The following is an 18,724-nucleotide window of genomic DNA, read 5'->3' on the forward strand; positions in this document are numbered from 1 at the left end:
GGTTATATAGTTCCACGTGTGCATTAGACACTATTTTCCAACAGATGAGAATCATTTCTGTTGACATTTTCAACCATTCAATTCCACTTGCTTTTCTAAATTAGATTTGCTTTAACTTCATTTTCTCCCAGACATTATTGGAAGAATGATTATGGAGCCCATTAACCATTTCATCATTTTATTGCTGATAGCCAAACCAGAATTAATTTTCCAAAATTATGTAGCACATTACCATAATGATTTACTAAAATCCAGGTGTATTTAAAATACTGCCTTTCTATTGTTTCTGTTTCTTTTCTTTTTCTTTTTAAATTTATTTTATTTTATTTTATTTATTTATTTTGGCTGCGTTGGGTCTTTGTTCCTGCATGTGGGCTTTCTCCAGTTGCGGCCAGCAGGGGCTACTCTTCATTGCTGTGCGTGGGCCTCTCATCGTGGCGGCCTCTCTTGCTGCGGCTCTAGGTACGTGGGCTTCAGTAGTTATGGCACGCGGGCTCAGTAGTTGTGGCGCATGGGCCCAGCTGCTCCGTGGCATGTGGCATCTTCCTGGACCAGGGCTGGAACCCGTGTCCCCTGTATTGGCAGGCGGACTCTTAACCACTGCGCCACCAGGGAAGCCCCTGTTTATTTTCAATTCTATCAAAAAGCAGTAAACTTCTGCTGACAAAATTGCTTGGAAAAACCCAGTTGTTCATCAGGCAATGTTGCTGTTTTCCATTTATTAGGTTTTTACTGTAGCCCTGGTGATGGGGCATCTGTGGCACATTGCCTTCATTTGTACGACTAGTGACCCTAAGCAGAAACTCGGAAAATTCTCATGGCTGGACGTGAGAGGATCTTCTCATGCCTCTCCTTTCAAAGAAGGGTCCCCTTAATAGACTTTGCTCATCTCACCCAGCGGCTGCACCTCTGTGCTTCCTCCCAGGAGGGTATGGTCAGTCGTCCCCCATTCAGCAGAGGGACAGAGTCATGATGGGCAGGAGACCAGGGTGACCTAAGGTGACTGGAAGTCTGGGCCAGTCAGAGAGCAGCCCAGCAATGCTGTTGATAAAAGGCTACAGACACCTTAGCAACCACGCCCAGCCCATGGTGCTCTCGCATTTGGTGGACGTGGGGAGAGGGATCTGGGACTCCCAGGCTCAGAGGACAGCAGACACAGAGACCATCTGCTGTGTTAGGGGAAGAAAACCATGTTTGGCATGGGAGGCTCGGCCCCAGCTCTGCCGTTCCTCCCCCAGCTGAGTCTTGAAGGTGTGGCCTTATCTACAAGGACAGATTAGGCTCCACGCAGAGTTCTCTCTTGGTTCTAACAATCTATCGAAGTTTATGCCATTGCTTGGATCTCACAGAAAGCGATATAGAACCAAGAGAAGCACATGCCAGCTTGGAAATAACCATGCAGAGGATGAGCCAACTTTAATACCACATCTGAGGTGACTCTGAAGGGGATTTGTTCCCAATGTTCCAGCCGTGGTCGTGTTGTGTAGATCAAACGATGTTGGCTGGACGGGCAGCCAGCCTCTCCTTCCCCTCTCCACCAAGAACTCTACTTTCAGGGCTCTGTAAAGTGTCAGACCCTAGTCCCTGCCTTCAGAGAGCTCATGGTCTTCACGCAAAGCTGAGATGTTTCTGTAAGTCGAGGGCAGGGCGAGCTGGGATATAATTAACTGAAAGAAGTTACAGGTAACTGTGGTTGGCTAGTGACTGGTAAAGATTCAAGCACTGGAGGGCTGGGGGAAAGAGGATCACCTAAAACAGGCATCTCAGGGAGGCGCCCTCCAGGGAGGTGGACATGCAGTGATGGTGTCAGACAAGCCAAGTCACATCCTGGATCCACGTCTGCCTACTTGTGGGGTCCCAGCAAGGTTACTGAGCTTTCTCGAAGCCTCGGGGCCTCATCTTCAAGACACAGTAATAACAGGATTGACCTTTTAGGGTTATTTGGAGCATAAGGCAAGCAGAGTGCTTGAGCACAGCCTGGTGTGCAGTGAACAGTAAGTAAAATTTAGCCATTTACACCATCACTGTCATTATCAAAGCTGTCATTGTTATCAGCATATAAAGAGAGGGTTGGTCTGAGCCTTGAGGAGTGGGGTCATGTGGGCAGGCTGAGAATAACTCGGGACTTCATGGAGATGCTCCCTTGAATTCGTGGGTGGAATTTCAAGACACCAGAAGTGGGAGAGACTTACAGATTTACCGTTTTTGTTTCTAGATTGAAGTGCCTGCTTTCTGAGATTTACGTTAGAGGAAAGGGAGCATGGCTCTAAGATGTTACCGAAAACATCTGCCCTGTTAGAGTCCATATTAAGTTATGAAACTATGTTTTTCCCCCTCACCTGCCAAAGTGAATTTTAGTATCTTCTTATGACTGCTCAGGCTAAGGTGATCTCCCTGCACCTGTGACCCCCATCAAAGTTCACGTGTGCGAATGACCTGGCCCTTCCTTGGGGTCTTTTGAATTTTCGTTTAAATGTTTGATTGCTAACACTTCTTACATGTATTTCCTGCCTCAATCACAGAGCCCAAGCTCCTAGCGGACAGGGAAGGTTTCTACATTTCTGCAGTTCCCACAACTCTTAATATGATTCTGGGTGTGGGGTAAGCCCTCAACATATTTGCTGGTTGTTTGATTTTTTTAATTCAATATGTTGCATAAAATTTGGCCAGGAATATGTCAGATAGAAATGTTCCTCCCAAAGAAAAAATATGTATTGGCTTAGCGAGGTTTAACATACTTGCAGTGAAATGCTCAATGATATTTAACACAGGCATAGTCTCATCCCAAACTACACCAGACACTCTCATCACCCCAGAAGGCTGCCCTGTCCCTACCCTGGCCCCGCAAAGCCACCACGGGCGTGGTTCTATCGCATTTCACACGAATGGAGTCACACGGCATATACTTCCGTGTCTGCGTTCCTTCACTAAGATACTGTTCTTGACAAGCGTCCACGTTGTCGCACGTATCAGCGGCTCATTCTCTTTCCACGGCTTGAATATTCCAGTCTGTTAGTCCACTTCCTTGCAAACAGATATCTAGGTTGTTCCAAGGAATAAACTGCTACGAACATTATTGTACACGCTCCTCGTGGCCCTGTTTTCATTTATCTTTGATAAATACCTAGGGTGGAATGTGCTGGGGCATCTGTATTAATGTAAACATGTCCATGAGTGGAGTTTGAGACAGCCTTGATACAGAGCAGGGCCCAGTGGGGTTCCTGGGCACAAAATCCTTCCTGTGTCCCCATTTCTTTGATTATAGGAAACAGGCTTCAGTCAGCCTCCATGACCTTCCATGAGTTCCACGGGGCAGATTCAAGCAGTTGTTAATTAGGGAAGGGAGGGGGACTCAAGAGAAACAATAGAGCAGCCTTGGGGCAGGGTCCTGGTTCCCCATCAAGGAATACACAGAACAACGTCTTTGAGCTGTTTTGCAGGTACTGAGACCCCCACCAGGTGGGAGAAGTTAATGGTTAATGGCATGCTGCCCACAGAGGCCGGATTCGGCTTCAGCTCTGCACCAGGTGAACAGAGAGGGTTTGGAGCTGGGTGAGGAGTTGTGGGCTTGCAAACTGGCTGCTCTCAGGATGAAGCCTGATGACGACATGTCTTGTCAGGCAAGTACAGAGTTTCAAAAGTGGAGGGATGAGGTGCCTGCAGGTGGCTGTGCAGTCAGCCTTCCCATCCCTCTGTCCCACGCTTACCACGTGCTCCTGGCCACCTCTTAGTTCAGGATCCTAAGATTCTATTCCGATTCCTATTTGAAAGATAAGGAGGCCCAAGACCGAGAGGAGATCTGAAACAAGCCAGCAAACACAAGCTATCTCCTCTTCTGCCCTGGCCATAGATGCCTGCTGGCCTGGAGGCATCTGTCAGAGAGGTGCTTTTGCCCCAGGCCTCTCCATATTTTGTACGTCTTTATAGCCATCACCCCATTTTCTCACTGTGTATTTGCCATCCTATATCTGCCTCGAACAGTGAGCTCCTGAAAATCAGGGATTTCAACTTCACATCCTCACCGCCTGCCATGGTACCCAGCATGTGGTCTGTGTGGTCACCCTAATGTACCTACTGCTCTACCAAGTCTGCACCAAGGTGACAGGGTTTTGTTTGGGTGGTTTGGTTTGGTTTTTATTTTGCACCCCAGTATTATCATTGCATAGAAAATAGAATTAGTCTTCATGTGTTGTATAAAGATGCCATTAAACATCTTATGTGTTCCAGACAGGGTGGAGCATGGAAAAAGAGACAATTCTCTGAGCCTGGATGGAGCAAAGCTGAGCTTGTCTCCAGAGGATCAGGGACACTCTCCCCAGCGGTGTAGCAGCCTTCAGGACGCATGGGGGCCTCGTGCTGGCTGCACCCCAAGCCCCCGGTGAGGCATGGAGGCACCAGCACGCCTGTGACCAGTGACTGCCCCAGCTCACTGCTACGGCGGACCCCAGCTTTGGGGAGGGGCTGCAACAATGTGTTTAAGTGTCCCCAAATCCTTGGATCGAATCACAATTGGATTATTTTTAGGAAAATAAAGAACTCGGAATTCTCCATCATCCCAGTTGATAGACTTGTTAGGTGAAGGGGCGCTGGCACAGCCTGGTAGGTAGCCCCTCCTTCTGGGTCACTGCTCCCGAGGCTGCGCCCGCCCCATGGCAACTCCCCCCTCCCCTCCAAGCTCCCTCCCAGGGGCTCTCCCCTCACTCCCGGGGCTCCACAGCGCCCAGCCACACCCTGTCTTTGCGGAGCATCTTCCTGCCCCTCTGCTGCTTTCTCCTCCTCCACTGGTGAAGTTTCTAGAGGCCCGTGAACATGCTCCTCTTTACAAGCAGAAAGCTAATGCGCTCTCAGAGATATTTGCTGGACGGAATTGACCTGAACCACTTGGGGGGCCCCTGCGTTTCTCTGCGGATGGCTGTCACTTTGCTTCCTCTCAATCCAGCCAGTGGAACTCCTTCACAAGGAGCTATGTGGACGTTGGCCAATTAGTCTAGACTTCATACTCCTCTAAGCCCCGTGGGGTGCCGGCGGGGCTCTCGCCCTGGCAATGTCGACCACAACTCCACTTGCACTTGTCTTTGGCCCAACAATTCCAATGATGGTAATTTACTCGCAAACACACCACCCCAGAAATTTAAAAAATAAACCAAAACCACCCACGCATACAGCTACTCATTTATTTATTACTCATTTATTTTTAACGGCAAAATATTGGAAAGAACCGAACGCTCATCCATGGACGATACCTAAAACTAGGAAAAGAAGGGGGCGGTTCTTACATTGAGGATATGCAAGCAACACTGCTGACCTCTGTCCATAATCACTTTCCCATAATTTTAAAAGCATGTAGTCAAAGAACACTATTATAATAAGCACATGAGGAATAATTTACAAAATTATTTTTCTAAAACATGAATACCTACTATATTTTACACATTTAACAAAAAGAAAAATACTAAGATCAAATACTTATGTCCTGCTCACCATACCCCAGGTACTGTTTTGAATGTTTGACCATGTTAATTCAATTTTCATAAAGATCCTGTGAGGTAAGCCCCGCTGCCGGCTCCATTTTACTTGCGGGGAAAGTGAGACACAGAGAGGTTCAGGCCTTAGTTAATGCCCACGCCTCTCGGTCCTGCTCTGACCCAGCCGAGAGCTCGCACTGGCCAGAACCGGGGGCCCTGCTCCTACCCTGCCTTCCGGAACACCACATTCTTGTCTCCTAACTGAGAAAACCCCGCTAAATCGTTTATAAATACAAAGTACTTGGGCCTTAAAACTCAGTATACAAGGTAATGAGGTGCACAGGGGGATTGGGGGCAAATCGAAGCTGCATTCCCGAAATTCAGGTTGAGTTGGAAAGCTGAGCAGCCTGGGGTGAGCGGATTCGAGTGTCTGTCTGCAGTCGGCCCAGCAGTCACGACCTAGGTGACCTACGCCTTCTCTGCTCCCTCAGCACCTGGGGCTTCTCAGCGCCCGGACGACGCCCCCGCCTCCCCGACGAGCCCCACGGGCCGCACCCACTGCGCACGCGCGGGCAGCGGCACCGGGGGGCGGGGCCGGAGCGACGCCCACTGCGCACGCGCGCGCCGCCAACTCGGGGATCAGGGTAGCAACACGGCCGCGCGGAGCCGCGCTGGCCAATCAGCGCGGCTGGGGGCGGGGCTTCCCCGCGGCGCTCCCGGGTAGGCGGTGGGCGATTTCCGGCAATAAATCCCGACGGGCCGCCGTCAGGTGCCGGTTGGGGCTTGTCAGTGCGCCAGGTGGGGCCCGGACTGTCGGCGCGCCAGGTAAGGACTGGGACGCCGCGCGCGCTAGGTGGGGACTATGGGCGTCCGCGCATCAGGTGGGCACGGAGGCAGTCTGCCTGCCACACGGCGCGGCCCACCCGTCCTCAACCCCACGCCCACCCTCCGCGTCCCGCAGCCCAGCTCCCCTCCCGCCCCCGCCTAAACCCGCTCCCACCGGGTCGGCCCCCTCCTCCCCCGGCCCGGGGCCTCCCGGACCACCCTTCCCCGGCCCGGCGTCTCCGGCGTCTGCCCTCCGGCCTCGTCCTCCCCAGCCCCTCCCGCGCGGGCACCTGCCCGGGCCTGCCCTAGTCCTCCCGGCGTCCGTCCTCTGCCCCCGTTCTGCTCCGGCTCCGGCCCCTCTTCGGTTGCCTTTCTTATTTTTCTTGAGCGGACGCGTTTCAATTTTGCGTCCTTCTCTTCGCGGTAAGCTCCGTTTGGACCCTTCTCCCAGCCCTGGCCCTGCTCGGACTCATCTTGAAGGAGTGTGGGGAAATGTGCCTTTTCCTGCGGAGCCCTCCTTTCTTACCTCTTCCAAATCCTTACCTCCAGCCCTAATCACAGAAGACACGTTTTACCTTATTCTTTCGTGTTCCACTTTCCCCTCTTACGGGAAGGTTTTCCATTTCCGTGAGGCATCTGTGATTATCTCTCAGGCCTTCTTGCAGTAAACCCCATTTCTGATTCTCAACCCTCGGTTTACCATTTCTTGATGGTCTTTCTGGATCAGATTCTTCCACATTTATAAGCCTTATTCATGTTTGACCCTCAATTATTTGGAAATCTTGTAAGGAAGAGAAAGCAATAGAAAAAGCCAAATGCTTATCAAATTGAGAATCAGTCATTCTTATCTCAGAACAATACAAATTATTTTCTCAAAATTTATGATGAAATTTCCAGTATAAGAAATACTGGAAGAGAAACTCCTTTGCCAGCTTTTTTCTCTGAATATGAAAGTGCCTTTTATTTTCACTGTAACTTGTTTGTTTCTTATCTGTTTGTAATGTGTATAGCCATAGCTCTTGCTCTACAGGTATAGGCTTTATTGTTCTGAAAATCAGTTTAGTAATTGAGGAGAGTAAGTACTGTTATACATGTAACCTTTTCAGATTTTTTAGAGCTGTTTCCTGTCATGTTTTCCTTGTCTTAGTGTTTTTATATTTAGATCAATCATTACTTTAGATCATATCTGGTGATGTATGACATATAAGCTAAAAAATGTAAGAAAAAAACCCCTGCAGTTTTATGACATCTGTTTCTAATAGGGTGTTCAGGAATTGCTGTTTTAAAAATATAGTGGTAGAGCATGGATTGTGAATTGAGATTCCATGACTGTAAATCCCAGCTCCACCAAACTTTTTGCCTCAGTTTCTTCATCTATAAAATAGAGATTTAAAACTTTTAAATGCGGATTGCAACATTTCCTACCTTATACAGTAGTGTGAGGACTCAATGAGGTAATAGAGGTAAACTGCCTAGGGTGATGCCTAACCCATACTGAGATCTAGAAAATATTTGCTGCTGTTATCATTAGTTAACGGAAAGTGTACTTGTTGAAGGAAAGACATTTCTTGTCTTGTGCAGGAGTTTCCACTGGCAAATGAACTTCATGAAGCCCTGTTCTCCTGCAGTGCTTCACCCCCATGTCCTGCCATATAAAATAGAGATTGAGGGAAGATCTACAGCAGATGGCCCCATATGCTCTCTGACATTAGTTGGCATGAAATGTGCACAAAATTGCAGATTGTACCAGCTATTTTACGAGAGTAGCCACTTTTGAGTAGTTGCTCTTACACATTTAATAATTTTCAGGAGTAATTTCTAGTTCTTATTTTTGTATTTGGAAATTATCAAAACAAAGGTGATTTTAATTAAATTTATAACATGATAGCAATTCAGATCTTTTAGCAGAACAGATAAATACATTTCCATAAAAAATGATGGGTTGTCATCATTCCAAAAGTTTAACAGTATTTTTCAATTTGCAGACTTGTTAGAGGCTTCAGACTGGGACTATTTTTGAAAATTTGAGACCCAAGCCTTTCACATTGCAACTCGTGTGTTTTTTCTTTCTGTTTTTTTTCTTTTCCCTGATGGCTTTTTTGTTATTGTTTGTAATATCTGTGCTTCCAGAATCTCTGCTTTAGTTCATGAACTAAAGCATAAAGTATAAAGATTACATATAAGTACTGTATAAGGTTATATATTATAATAACCTATGATGGGAAAGAATATGAAAAAAAATGTACATAATTGAATCACTTTGCTGTATACCTGAAGCTCACACAACATTGTAAATCAACTATACTTCAATTTAAAAAAAAGTTATATGCAAGTGTAAAGCATAAGTATAAAGATTATACACCTATATGGAATGGAATACACACATTTATTTTGAAACAAATCTTTTCCTCTGTGTTGAAAATAAAACTCTTGGAAATGTACTATTTTTATTTCCGTGGTCCCTTTAGCTGCATTTCACTCCTTCCAAGCCATGGAAATATAAACACTTAGCAGCTGAAAAATTCAGGCTAACTATGTTTGTTTCTCACAGAGTTGTTAAAGTCAATATGAATGATCTGTAGGGTTTTGGTAGTTGTAAAGGAATCAATTATCTTACAGGAAACCCCTAGCTGACTCTTAACTTTACTGCAGAAACTTAGTGTAAATGTTACAGGGATTGCTTGTGAGGCCTGAATATAAGTGCATTAAGTGGTGAGTGGGCATGGTGTCTAAATAGGCAAGTACAGTGTGTGTCATCAAGTCTTAAAATATCTTGTTATCTGAGGTGTTGGTAAGAAGTTTCTGTTAAGTAGTTGTTCTTTCTGCCTCTGTTCTCCCCTTCAGTCTGTCCTTCACACCCTGGCAAATTATTGTGAAAATAGCACTGCTCACATTGCTGGATTGCTCAAAAACTAAATTATTTAGAGAATAAAGTCCAAACAATTTTGATATTCTGCGTTCTCCTAGTCCCCTTTCCAATCTGTTCTCTATTTCAGCCAGCCTATTCCGCTTATTCTCAAACATGTCACATGTATTCCTGTCTTCATTTTTTTCACCCACCATTTCTGTGATTGGTATTTTTTTCCTTTCTTCATTCACTTAAGATCTAACCATGCTTTAAGGCCAAGCTCATGTCCTAGTTTCTCTTCAGAGGTTTCCCAGGTGGTTTGCTTTTTACTCTGAGTTTCTTTTAGTTATTCTCTCTTTACCACTCATTTAGTACTCATATTACAAGATTGCATGTATGCACATTTATATACATATGTATATATTTAATGAGAAACCAATTTTATTAATTTAAATATATGAAGACTTCTGAATTCTACAAGAAAGGAAAAAACTAAAATAATAAATTTGTAAAATCTGTGAGCATACAGATCACAAAAGAAAAAAGGAAACATACTGGGGACAATTCTTCAACTGCATCAGGAATCAAATAATATAGGTTAACAATGTCACCATTTCTGCCTTTCAGATCAGCAAGTCGTGTTCTATAAAAATTGTCACGTGGGTAATACATTTTCATCTAATAAAAGAAATATTAAAAATAAAAATGCCTCAAAAAGTAATGTAAAATCACTTGAAATTCAAACATGCAGAGATATTCACTGTTTACATTTTGCTATATCTGCTTTCAGATTTTTTTCTGTACACACATGTATAAATTTGTGCCTGCATGTAGAAATACACAGAAGTATCACATATATTTTCCTAAAACTTGCTTTGCTTTCACTTAATATACTGTGAATATCTTTTCATGTTAACATATATTTGCACAATTATTGTTAATAGCCATTTACAATCCCAGTGTAATAACAAATATATATAACAAAACCTCTTTTAGATATTTTATAGTTGTTACAGTTTGTTCCTGTTACAGAGAATTCTTCAAGGGACAGTTTTCTACGTAACATCCCCCCTGCCCCAGTTTTATTGAGATATAACTGACATATAGCACTATGTAAGTTTAAGGTGTACAACTTGATGATTTGACTTGCATACATCATGAAATGATTACCACAATAGGTTTAGTGAACATCTATCATCTCCTATAGATACAACATTAAAGAAAAAGAAAAAATATTTTTCCTCATAATGCGAACTCTTAAGATTTACTGTTTTAATAACTTCCAAATATAATGTGCAGCAGTGTTAATTATCGTGTTGTACATTACATCCTTAGTGCTTATTTATTTTATGACTGTTGGTTTGTACATTTTGACTGCACATATGCATATATTTTAATATATTTTAAATATACTTACATATATTGTGTGTGGAGGGGGTTTTCATTTGTTTTTTTAGTTCCTCAAGGGTTTACTGGTATACCCTTCGGGAAGGGACACATAAGATAATGACACATTTAGTCTGTGTTTATATGTTTGTCATTGAAGTAATACTGTATTTGACCTATTAGCAATATTCTGCACAGTTGCCACTTGATTTTTTTTAAACGCAGTTTAAATATGATATTGAGAGATACTTTGGCAATTGTCAGAGGTGGTCCTCAAAGACATTCTTCTCTTGTTTGTGTTTTATGAGACTAAATTTGTCGTTTAAACATCATCTACTACATCATGGTACTTGCCTTCTTTCGTAAAAGTATTCTCTGGCTTCTGTCTGAAGCTTCATGAAAAAGTATCAGACACCTGCTATTGGAGACAACCTTAAATAATCTGGATGGACTAGACTTGGGTGGTGGCTTTTGCATTTTAGGGTGATCAGTAGTTGTGAAACAAGAGTGGGAGATGAGGCTTATCAAAATAGTTTTGAAATTTAAGGAATTATTTTTAATTATCTTCTAAAGAAAGAATTTCAGTTAAACAATATATGACTGAAAAAGATGTGTTCTGATTATTACTTAGTTTAGCAAGGTTTTGAGATCCTCTTGGTACAAAGGAAAATTACTTCATACGTTTCATGTTGAGCACTTGTAGTTGACATAGGAATATTGTTGAAGAGTTATAATTTCCCTCTGAAATTTTTTTGTCTCTTCTAAGCCAGTATAAATGCCTATTTAATGGCCTATTTTTTGTTAGTTACATTAAATATATTTGGGAGATGGTATTTGAACACTTTCATCTCTTGTGTACTCTATGATATGATGTGATATGATACTTCCACATTAGTGAAATATCCCAAATCTACGTCGTTGGACATGAGATTAATATAACACATTACTCTATGGAAACTTTTTGTTGAGTCATCAACTACCTTTTTGTAGCTAAACACGATGTATACTTTTAAATTCTTACCGTACTGGCTTCTTTATAACACTGTCCTCTCTGTTGATCATTTCTTTCTTAAACCCATTCTTCTCTTGCCTTCCCACTTCCCCTACGTCCGTGGCTCTTCCTGTTCGGTGTCCTTTCTCGCGGCTCGTCTTCACCTGCTTGTCCCTTCAATGTCAGCGACCCTTGAAGCTGGCCCCTTGGCTTTCTTCTGTCCCCACGCCGTCTGGTCTCTGTCTGTACAGTCTGGATGCTGGCGGTTTTCCTGCCTTGCTCTCCAGCCTTACCCTCCCCTCTGAGCCATTCATTCAGTGATTGTTGAGCTACCCTTGTGCGCCGGGCATCGTTCCAAGTGTTGGGATACAGAGTTGAACAAGACATCGCGTTTTCTTGAGGAAGGCAGACTGTAGCCATGTAAGTAATTTCAGACAGCATTTATTACTAGGAAGGCACTAGGCGCTGGCAGAGACCGAGTAGCCCTGAGGTCTTTGTGAAGCTCAGGTCTGGTTGAACTGTCTCCCTGCGGAGTGGAGCTTCCTTTCTCGGCCGCTTGGTGTCCTCAGAGTGCAGTCTCGCTCCTTTGACTTTGTTTGCCCCCAGTGGCCTCTCCATTCTCAACTTCCAGCCACTCCCCACTCCCCCTTACATGGTCAGCCTCAGGCAGACTGGACTGTGTACAGGGCTGAGCATCAGTGTTTCATGTTCTGTTGCTTCTAATTTCTGGCATGAGTTTTCTGTTCGGTCATATTCCTTTTCTTCCTCACTCCCTGACTGCTTGTTCTTCAGGCATGAGCTGAGATGCCACCTCTGGGAAACCTTTCATGACACGTGCAAGGCTGGGCTAATAAATCCACCAATCCCCATCCATCTTATTTTAGTACAACTGAAGTCCTGTGTTACCTTCAGTGTTTCACCTCAGTGTCTAGCTGGCATGTAAGGCACGTGCAGACATTTAAATATTAAGAATTGTATTCATTAAAGTTAACGAATAAATGTTCTAAATGAAAAGAAACTTACATCAATTACACATACATTTTTAACCTAAATTATAGGAGAGCTATGCCATTTTTGGGCCAGGACTGGAGATCTCCTGGATGGAGCTGGATTAAAACAGAAGACGGCTGGAAAAGATGTGAACCCTGGAGTGAGGGACTTGAAGGAGAGAATGACCGGTGTGGCGCCAGCCACGGCACGTGAGTCGCAGCTCAGCAGAGCCACACCGTCCCCGCCTGACTCTTACGGCTTCACCTGTTGGAGCCCATGACTTACTGCTTGGCTGGGAGTCCCCCCCCGCACCTGCACAAGGCTGGTGTAAGGAAACAAGTTACTAGCCAAAGTCTGAGCCTGGTAGATCGCCTAGTGCCTGCGCACAGATGCTGCCGTCTTCTTTTTCATTTGAGGCGTTTAACCCTTACAGTAGTCCGAGAGATAGGTATTATTCTTATTAACCTCCCATTACAGCTGAGGAACCTGAAGGAATTAAAAGATGTAGTTTTGGCGGCCTGCGTCAGAGGCCCATGATGGCAGTGGCTTGCGCGAGACAGGAGTATAGTCTTCTCTGTCAGAGGCCTGAGTTGGTGAGGTGGCCTTTAGCTCTGCCATCCCCAGAGGGTAGCCTCGTCGGCGGGGTTCAGGGTGGAGCTCTGCCCCCACCTCCGCGTTGTGCTTGGCAAGGTAGAGGAGGAGGGTACCTGTGCCAAACCTCACCGGCTGGAGTGGGAGCTGCAGGGCAGGCTGGGGGTTGTGGTCTTTCTCCAGATGAAAGTGAGAGATTGCATGGATGCAGGAGCCGGCCCGCGTGGCTGTGGTGTGCTCACCCGCGATCCCCGTCACAAGTGTATTTGAGCATTTGGAGGACTGGGGAGGTCTGCAGACCTCTTCCTCCAAAGTGTCACGGGTCTAGTCATCCATTTTACTGCATGTGTTTATCTCACATTTGCATAACTATCAATTGTGTATTTCGAACTGACAGGTCATCTGTTTTTCTGTTAGGAATTTGGTACCTTTAGACTGGAGATTGGGGTTTGCGGTATTTAAAGCAGAAATTAATTTTATATTTAAGATTATAGGAAGGATAACACACAGTGTTCGTTGAATTTATATTGTGGCATTTCTCTGCCATTCTGAATTCTAAAATGTCAGTTTAAAAAAAGCTGTAGTGCATGAAATAGAATGTTACTGCTACTTCTACACTAAGGAATTTGCATGTGTTTTTTTCCTCATGTATTCTTTATTTCCCCTCATTCCAAACATGTGAATATCGAAGAATACTTTTTTCTCGTATATTCATAGAATTAGAGAAATACAATCAAGACCTGTTTTCTTTGCATGATAAACTCCATGTTCTCCTGTCTCCCTTCCCCCCTTCCCCACAGACACTCCCACTCACCCACTCCTATTCACACTTATTTGAAAATCCTTTGAAATGTAAGTGGTGCTGGCAGAGGCCTCTCTGTGTGTGTGTCCTCACAGGGACAGAGGCTGTGTCACAGCAGCCGTGGACTCTCCACAGGTGGAGTGAAGACACCTTGCTCCCATCCAGGTGCCTCGCAAGTCTGGGTGCCTTCTCTTTATACAAATGGTATATGTAATTACCAACCTTACATAAACTTTACAAACAGGATGGGACCATGGGCAACTCACTCACTCCCTGCCAGGAAACGTGATGGGACCGTTGTAAATGAATTGTTCTCAGACCCTTGCAGTTGGACTTTTAGTTTTCATCTTTATTAAGTTCATCCTGAATCTTTATCAGCTTCATCCAGAACACACAAAGATGTGTGGATCAGAGATGTTTTTGTTAATTACCTTCTGTGAACGGAGAGAGTGTTGGTCTTCCCAGCCCAGTGCTTACTCCAGACCCTTCACAGTGAGGGACCAGGAGAAGGTGACTTTGCTTTGCTTGTCCACAGAAAGGATGTGGCTGTCCCCTCCTCTCCAGAGGGGGCTCCTTGGAAACAGAAGGAGCCTGAGTCCTGCCTGTGCTCCTTTGGTGTGTAGATAAATCCCTCCATGAGCCAGACCTGAGATGCCTCTGGTTTTGTGATTACACATGCTGTTGTGTGTGCTCAGTCTATACCGTATGTCAGGCATTTACTGTGTATTCCCAGTGCTGGGATCCAGCAGTAAACAGAAAGAGGCAAAACCCATGCCTGGAGGAGCTTGCATTCTAGTGGGACAGTCAGACAAAGGACAAAAGGAGCTCCGTGTGGTCTGTTCCATGTCTTAAGTGCTGTGAAGGAAAAAACCTGGGGTGGGAGGGAAGACCGTTGGGGTGGGGGTGGTACATGGAAGTGTCGTGGGGGGGGCCTCTCTGAGAAGGGTCAGCTGAATGACACCTTGGGCACCGAGAGGGCGGCCCAGGTGGGGAAGGGAGAGCAGAGACCCCGAGGCAGGTGTCATGAACTTGGGAGCAGCGGGGACAGCAAGGTGGGTGGGATGAGGGGCAGCAGGGGACCAGATGCCAGCGTGGCCATGGCTGGTCATGAAGGGCCAGATGGGTTTTCTCAGAGCTAGACGGGTCAGTGGTTTGGAGCAGAGAGAGGGGGCTTTTGTTCAGGTTTGTGTTTTAACAGGCTCCTTCTGGCTTTTTTGTTGGAAATGGGCTGCAGAGACGTGAGGCAGAGCAGATAGACTCATTCATAAGAGCCTGTGTAATGACCCAAGTGAGAAATGACTGTGGCTCAGAGAGGATGGAGGTGGCGGGTGATGAGAAGTACTCAGATTCAGATGTTTTGCAAGTGGAGCTGGTAGGTTGCTGAGAGGTGGAGTGGGTGGGCAGTGAGGGGGGCGTCCGCAAAGGCAGGCAGGTGTTCAGCCTGTGCAGCTGGGAGGGTGGCCGTTCGTCTGATGACAGTGGAGTCTGACCGTGTACCTTCCTATGCATGCGCGAGATCCTCAGGGCTCGTGCCTGGGAGTGGAGCTGCTGGGTCACGGGCAGGCCCACCTTCCATTTTCTGATGAGGTGGTATCTATTTCTGCTCCTGCTGTCAGTGCATGTTCATCTGACCACACTGCTCATCCTTTTTTCCCATTTTTTATTTCTTGGAAGTAAATCTGGGCAGAGAAGAATAAGCTCAACGTCATTAGTCAGCAGGGAAGTGCAGGCAATCTGGGAAGACACACGTCGCGGTGTGCCTGAGATCACAGTGCAATGAGGGGTCAGCAGCAGACGAGCTAGAAACGTACCGCAAGTTCCAGGGGAGTGAGACAGCCGACGTGGCCTAGACAGAAGTGTGGAGAAAGTGTTCACCTTCCAGATAAGGTGCCATGACACACCTGCCACAGCGGCTACAGTTAAAAAACAACAGAACGCTACAGGTGCTGGCGAGGGCAGTGCCGAGTGCTGGCATGAATGTCCTCTCGTAAGCTTGACGGGAGTGTAGAATGGCACAGCCACTTTGCTGACTAGTTTGGTACTTTCTTATTAAGTTAAACATATAGCTGCCGTATGACCCAGCATCTCAGTCCTAGGTATTTACCCAAGGAAAATGGAAGTTTATGTTTACACAGTACCTGTATGTGAACGTTAATAGCAGCTTTTTTCCAGTAATTGCCAAAGCTTGGACATCACCCATGCTCTTCAGCTCTCCAGGGGAGGGCCACTCAGGAGCGAAAGGAACGAACCATTGATTGACACAACGTGATGAATCTTAGTTTCATCTTGCTTAGTGAGAAAAACTAAACCCAAGAGGCTTCATATTGTGTGAGTCCATTTATATGGCCTTCTGGAAAGAGAGGTGAAAAACAGACCAGTGGATGCGAGGGGTCTAGAGGTAGGGGAAGGAGTTGATTACACAGATGGCAGGAGGCTTTTTGGGGAGTGGTAGAGCTGCCCTGTAGGGAAGGCGCCAGTCCCTTTACGACTCTGCATTCGTCAAAACCCATAGAGTTGTGCAGCATGAAAAGCAAATTTTGCTCTCTGTAAATCTTAAAAAAAAAAAACCAACCAGGATGTGTGTGACGGGGAGCTGCTCACCCAAATGATGTAAACTGTGACAGATGGATGTGATTGTGTTACAGACGAACCCCGTAACCACACTGAGGTGGGTGTGGAAGAAAGGAGCTGACCTGGGAACTTGGGAAAACCATGTTGACAGGATATTGTCAGGCTATAGACAGACACTCTAGGTGGGAAATGTGCTTCTCATGCCCCAGGGTGTGGGTTAGCAATTCTGAAACTACTTTATCATGTATACTAGGGTTAAGCAGAGTGAGTAAATAAATGCAGATAATGACAGCCAGATCTCTCACTTTGGAGAAGGAAGTCACAAAGTCATGCTAGACTGTACCTTGTGGTGCTGGATTGGTGGTGGTGGTGTCAGTGTTACTCAAGCGGTTGTTGCTCTTGTGGGTGGGTGGGTGGGTAGATAGGGATCAGTGTGTGGGTGAATTAATATAACATGTTCCCCAGTCCTGTCTTCTGGGAGGCCAAGAGTGGTGGTGCCCCAGTAACAATGAGCAGACTGAACACCAGGATCTTTGTTTTGAAGGGTTCCTGGGGAAGTGGTTGATTCCAGAGCTGGGGTACGGAAATATAAGCTGAGCCTAGAGCATCTTGTGGTGTCCAAAAGTAAGGAAATACTTAAAAAAAAAGGGGGGGGTGTGTGGATGGGAATATGTCAGATGTCAAAAGGGCAGAGGCCAACCTGAAAGCAGTCCAGTGGCCAAAGCTGGAGCCATTTGAGCAAAAAGCAAATAATGGTGGTATTGGATTATAACTCAAAGGAGAAGATAAATACCCCTGAGTTTATGGGGATATAACACATGAATAAGTGGGGAAGAAGGGACAGCTCTTCCTGACAGAATAATTCCAGTTAGTGAATGTGGAAGGAATAGGGAAGTAGAGTGTCACCATTAGGACACCACAGTAATGATGGCTGCAGGCAGAGTCCACTGATAGATGCTGAGATTAGTGGGTGAGATGTTAAGGAAGAACAATATTTGCAAAGCATCCTCCAAAATATCTATGAATTCACAAAGGGAAAACAGTAGCTTTACAGTTGAGAACCTGGCAGATCCCACCTTAACCGGGTGATCCAGGTGACGTGACCAGGAGCAAGACACGGGCAGCGTGTACCCTGATCGCATAGGTCCGGATGGGGTCCTGGAACAGCAAAGGGCACCAGCGGGAGGCTGGCGAGACACAGGTCTGTGGGCGAGCCAGCGGTACTGTGCCAGCATCCACGCCTGGCTTTGGTTGCCGTCCTGCATTCATGTGGATGGTGGGGAAGCTGGGGGAGGGGACTTTGTACCATTGCTGCAGCTCTCCTTGAAGTCTAAACCGATCTTTGAAAGTTGCTTTGAAAAGTCACCATTGAGAACATCAACAGGCAAGCCAGTGACCGGGAGAAAGTATCGTGTTTTGTCAGCTGTCACTAAGCTGTTCTCTGGGCCCCGTTCTACCTGCTCACACCTCCCTGTGACGCTGCAGCCGGTGGGCCCTGCTAGGCCCTGCCTGGGGAGGGTGCCACGGGGCCTGTGGGGTGGGACTGGGGCAGCTGCTGCCGGGGCCTTTCTGTACCTGTCCCCCCAGGTCGGCAGCACTGGACTGTCCCTCCCAGCTTTTCTGACATTTGCAGACCTGGCTTATCGTGTCCCTTCAACACCAGATGCTGGTGCCCCCACCCCACCCCGCAGGTGGATCCCAGGCCCTCGAGGCTTCTCATCTGAGCTCAGACTCCAGCACCAGCCAACAGTGCTTCCTCCTGCTGCTTCCAGCCTGTGCCCTTCGCTCTCCCAGTGCAGTGTGGTGACAGCTGTTTGCAGTCACTACCTCTGGAATGCTTCAGTGTTCTTTTCGGCTTTTAGGTTACCTAGTTAACAATGCTTTGTATATATTTGTACATTTTCATTTTAAGTTTCTCAGTTAAAATAATTGATGTGGCTTCTGTGTCCTGATTGAACTCAGCTGTTACACTGACAGCTTTTCTTCCAGGATTTTGGCAACTTAGTAAAGAGACAAGCAACTCAATTAGCAGCTGGGAGAATGAGTTGGACAAACATGCAAATGGCCAGTAAGATAAAAGTTCAAATCTTTAGTTATCAAGGAAACTAAATTAAAACCCCAGTGATGTGCACCTTCTTCTTGGTTTTGTTGTAAACCTAAAACCGCTCTAAAAAATAAAGGCTTTTAAAAAAGCCACAGTGAGGTAGAACTATCCACCCACCAGAATAGCTGAAATTAAAAAGGCTGACAATAAA

At 45.9% G+C, this 18,724-nt stretch overlaps 1 protein-coding gene and 1 long non-coding RNA gene across 10 annotated transcripts in view; both read left to right on the forward strand.

Moving 5' to 3' along the window:
- The first annotated feature begins 344 nt into the window (after positions 1-344).
- LOC132512691 (uncharacterized) lies at positions 345-4,553 on the forward strand. 2 transcript variants are annotated; one of them, XR_009538276.1, is made up of 4 exons: positions 345-462; positions 1,350-3,624; positions 3,986-4,098; positions 4,228-4,553. It is a non-coding gene; the product is annotated as an uncharacterized LOC132512691 (long non-coding RNA). The 2 variants fall into 2 exon arrangements; XR_009538275.1 differs by lacking the exon at positions 345-462 and having other exon boundaries at positions 473-3,624.
- A 1,612-nt stretch (positions 4,554-6,165) lies between these two features.
- The window catches only part of FBXO25 (F-box protein 25), a 63,663-nt gene continuing 51,104 nt past the window's right edge, over positions 6,166-18,724 (forward strand). For 7 of the 8 annotated variants that reach the window (XM_060136609.1, XM_060136611.1, XM_060136612.1 and 4 more), the window contains exons 1-2: positions 6,166-6,290; positions 12,574-12,714. In XM_060136609.1, the coding sequence (XP_059992592.1) occupies positions 12,581-12,714 (134 nt within the window). In that variant the 5' untranslated portion in view covers positions 6,166-6,290; positions 12,574-12,580. The remainder of the gene's footprint in view (positions 6,291-12,573; positions 12,715-18,724) is intronic. The other variant, XM_060136613.1, reaches the window with a different exon arrangement.

Source organism: Lagenorhynchus albirostris, chromosome 21 (assembly GCF_949774975.1).
Source record: "Lagenorhynchus albirostris chromosome 21, mLagAlb1.1, whole genome shotgun sequence".
In the NCBI taxonomy this organism is placed as follows: Eukaryota; Metazoa; Chordata; class Mammalia; order Artiodactyla; family Delphinidae; genus Lagenorhynchus; species Lagenorhynchus albirostris.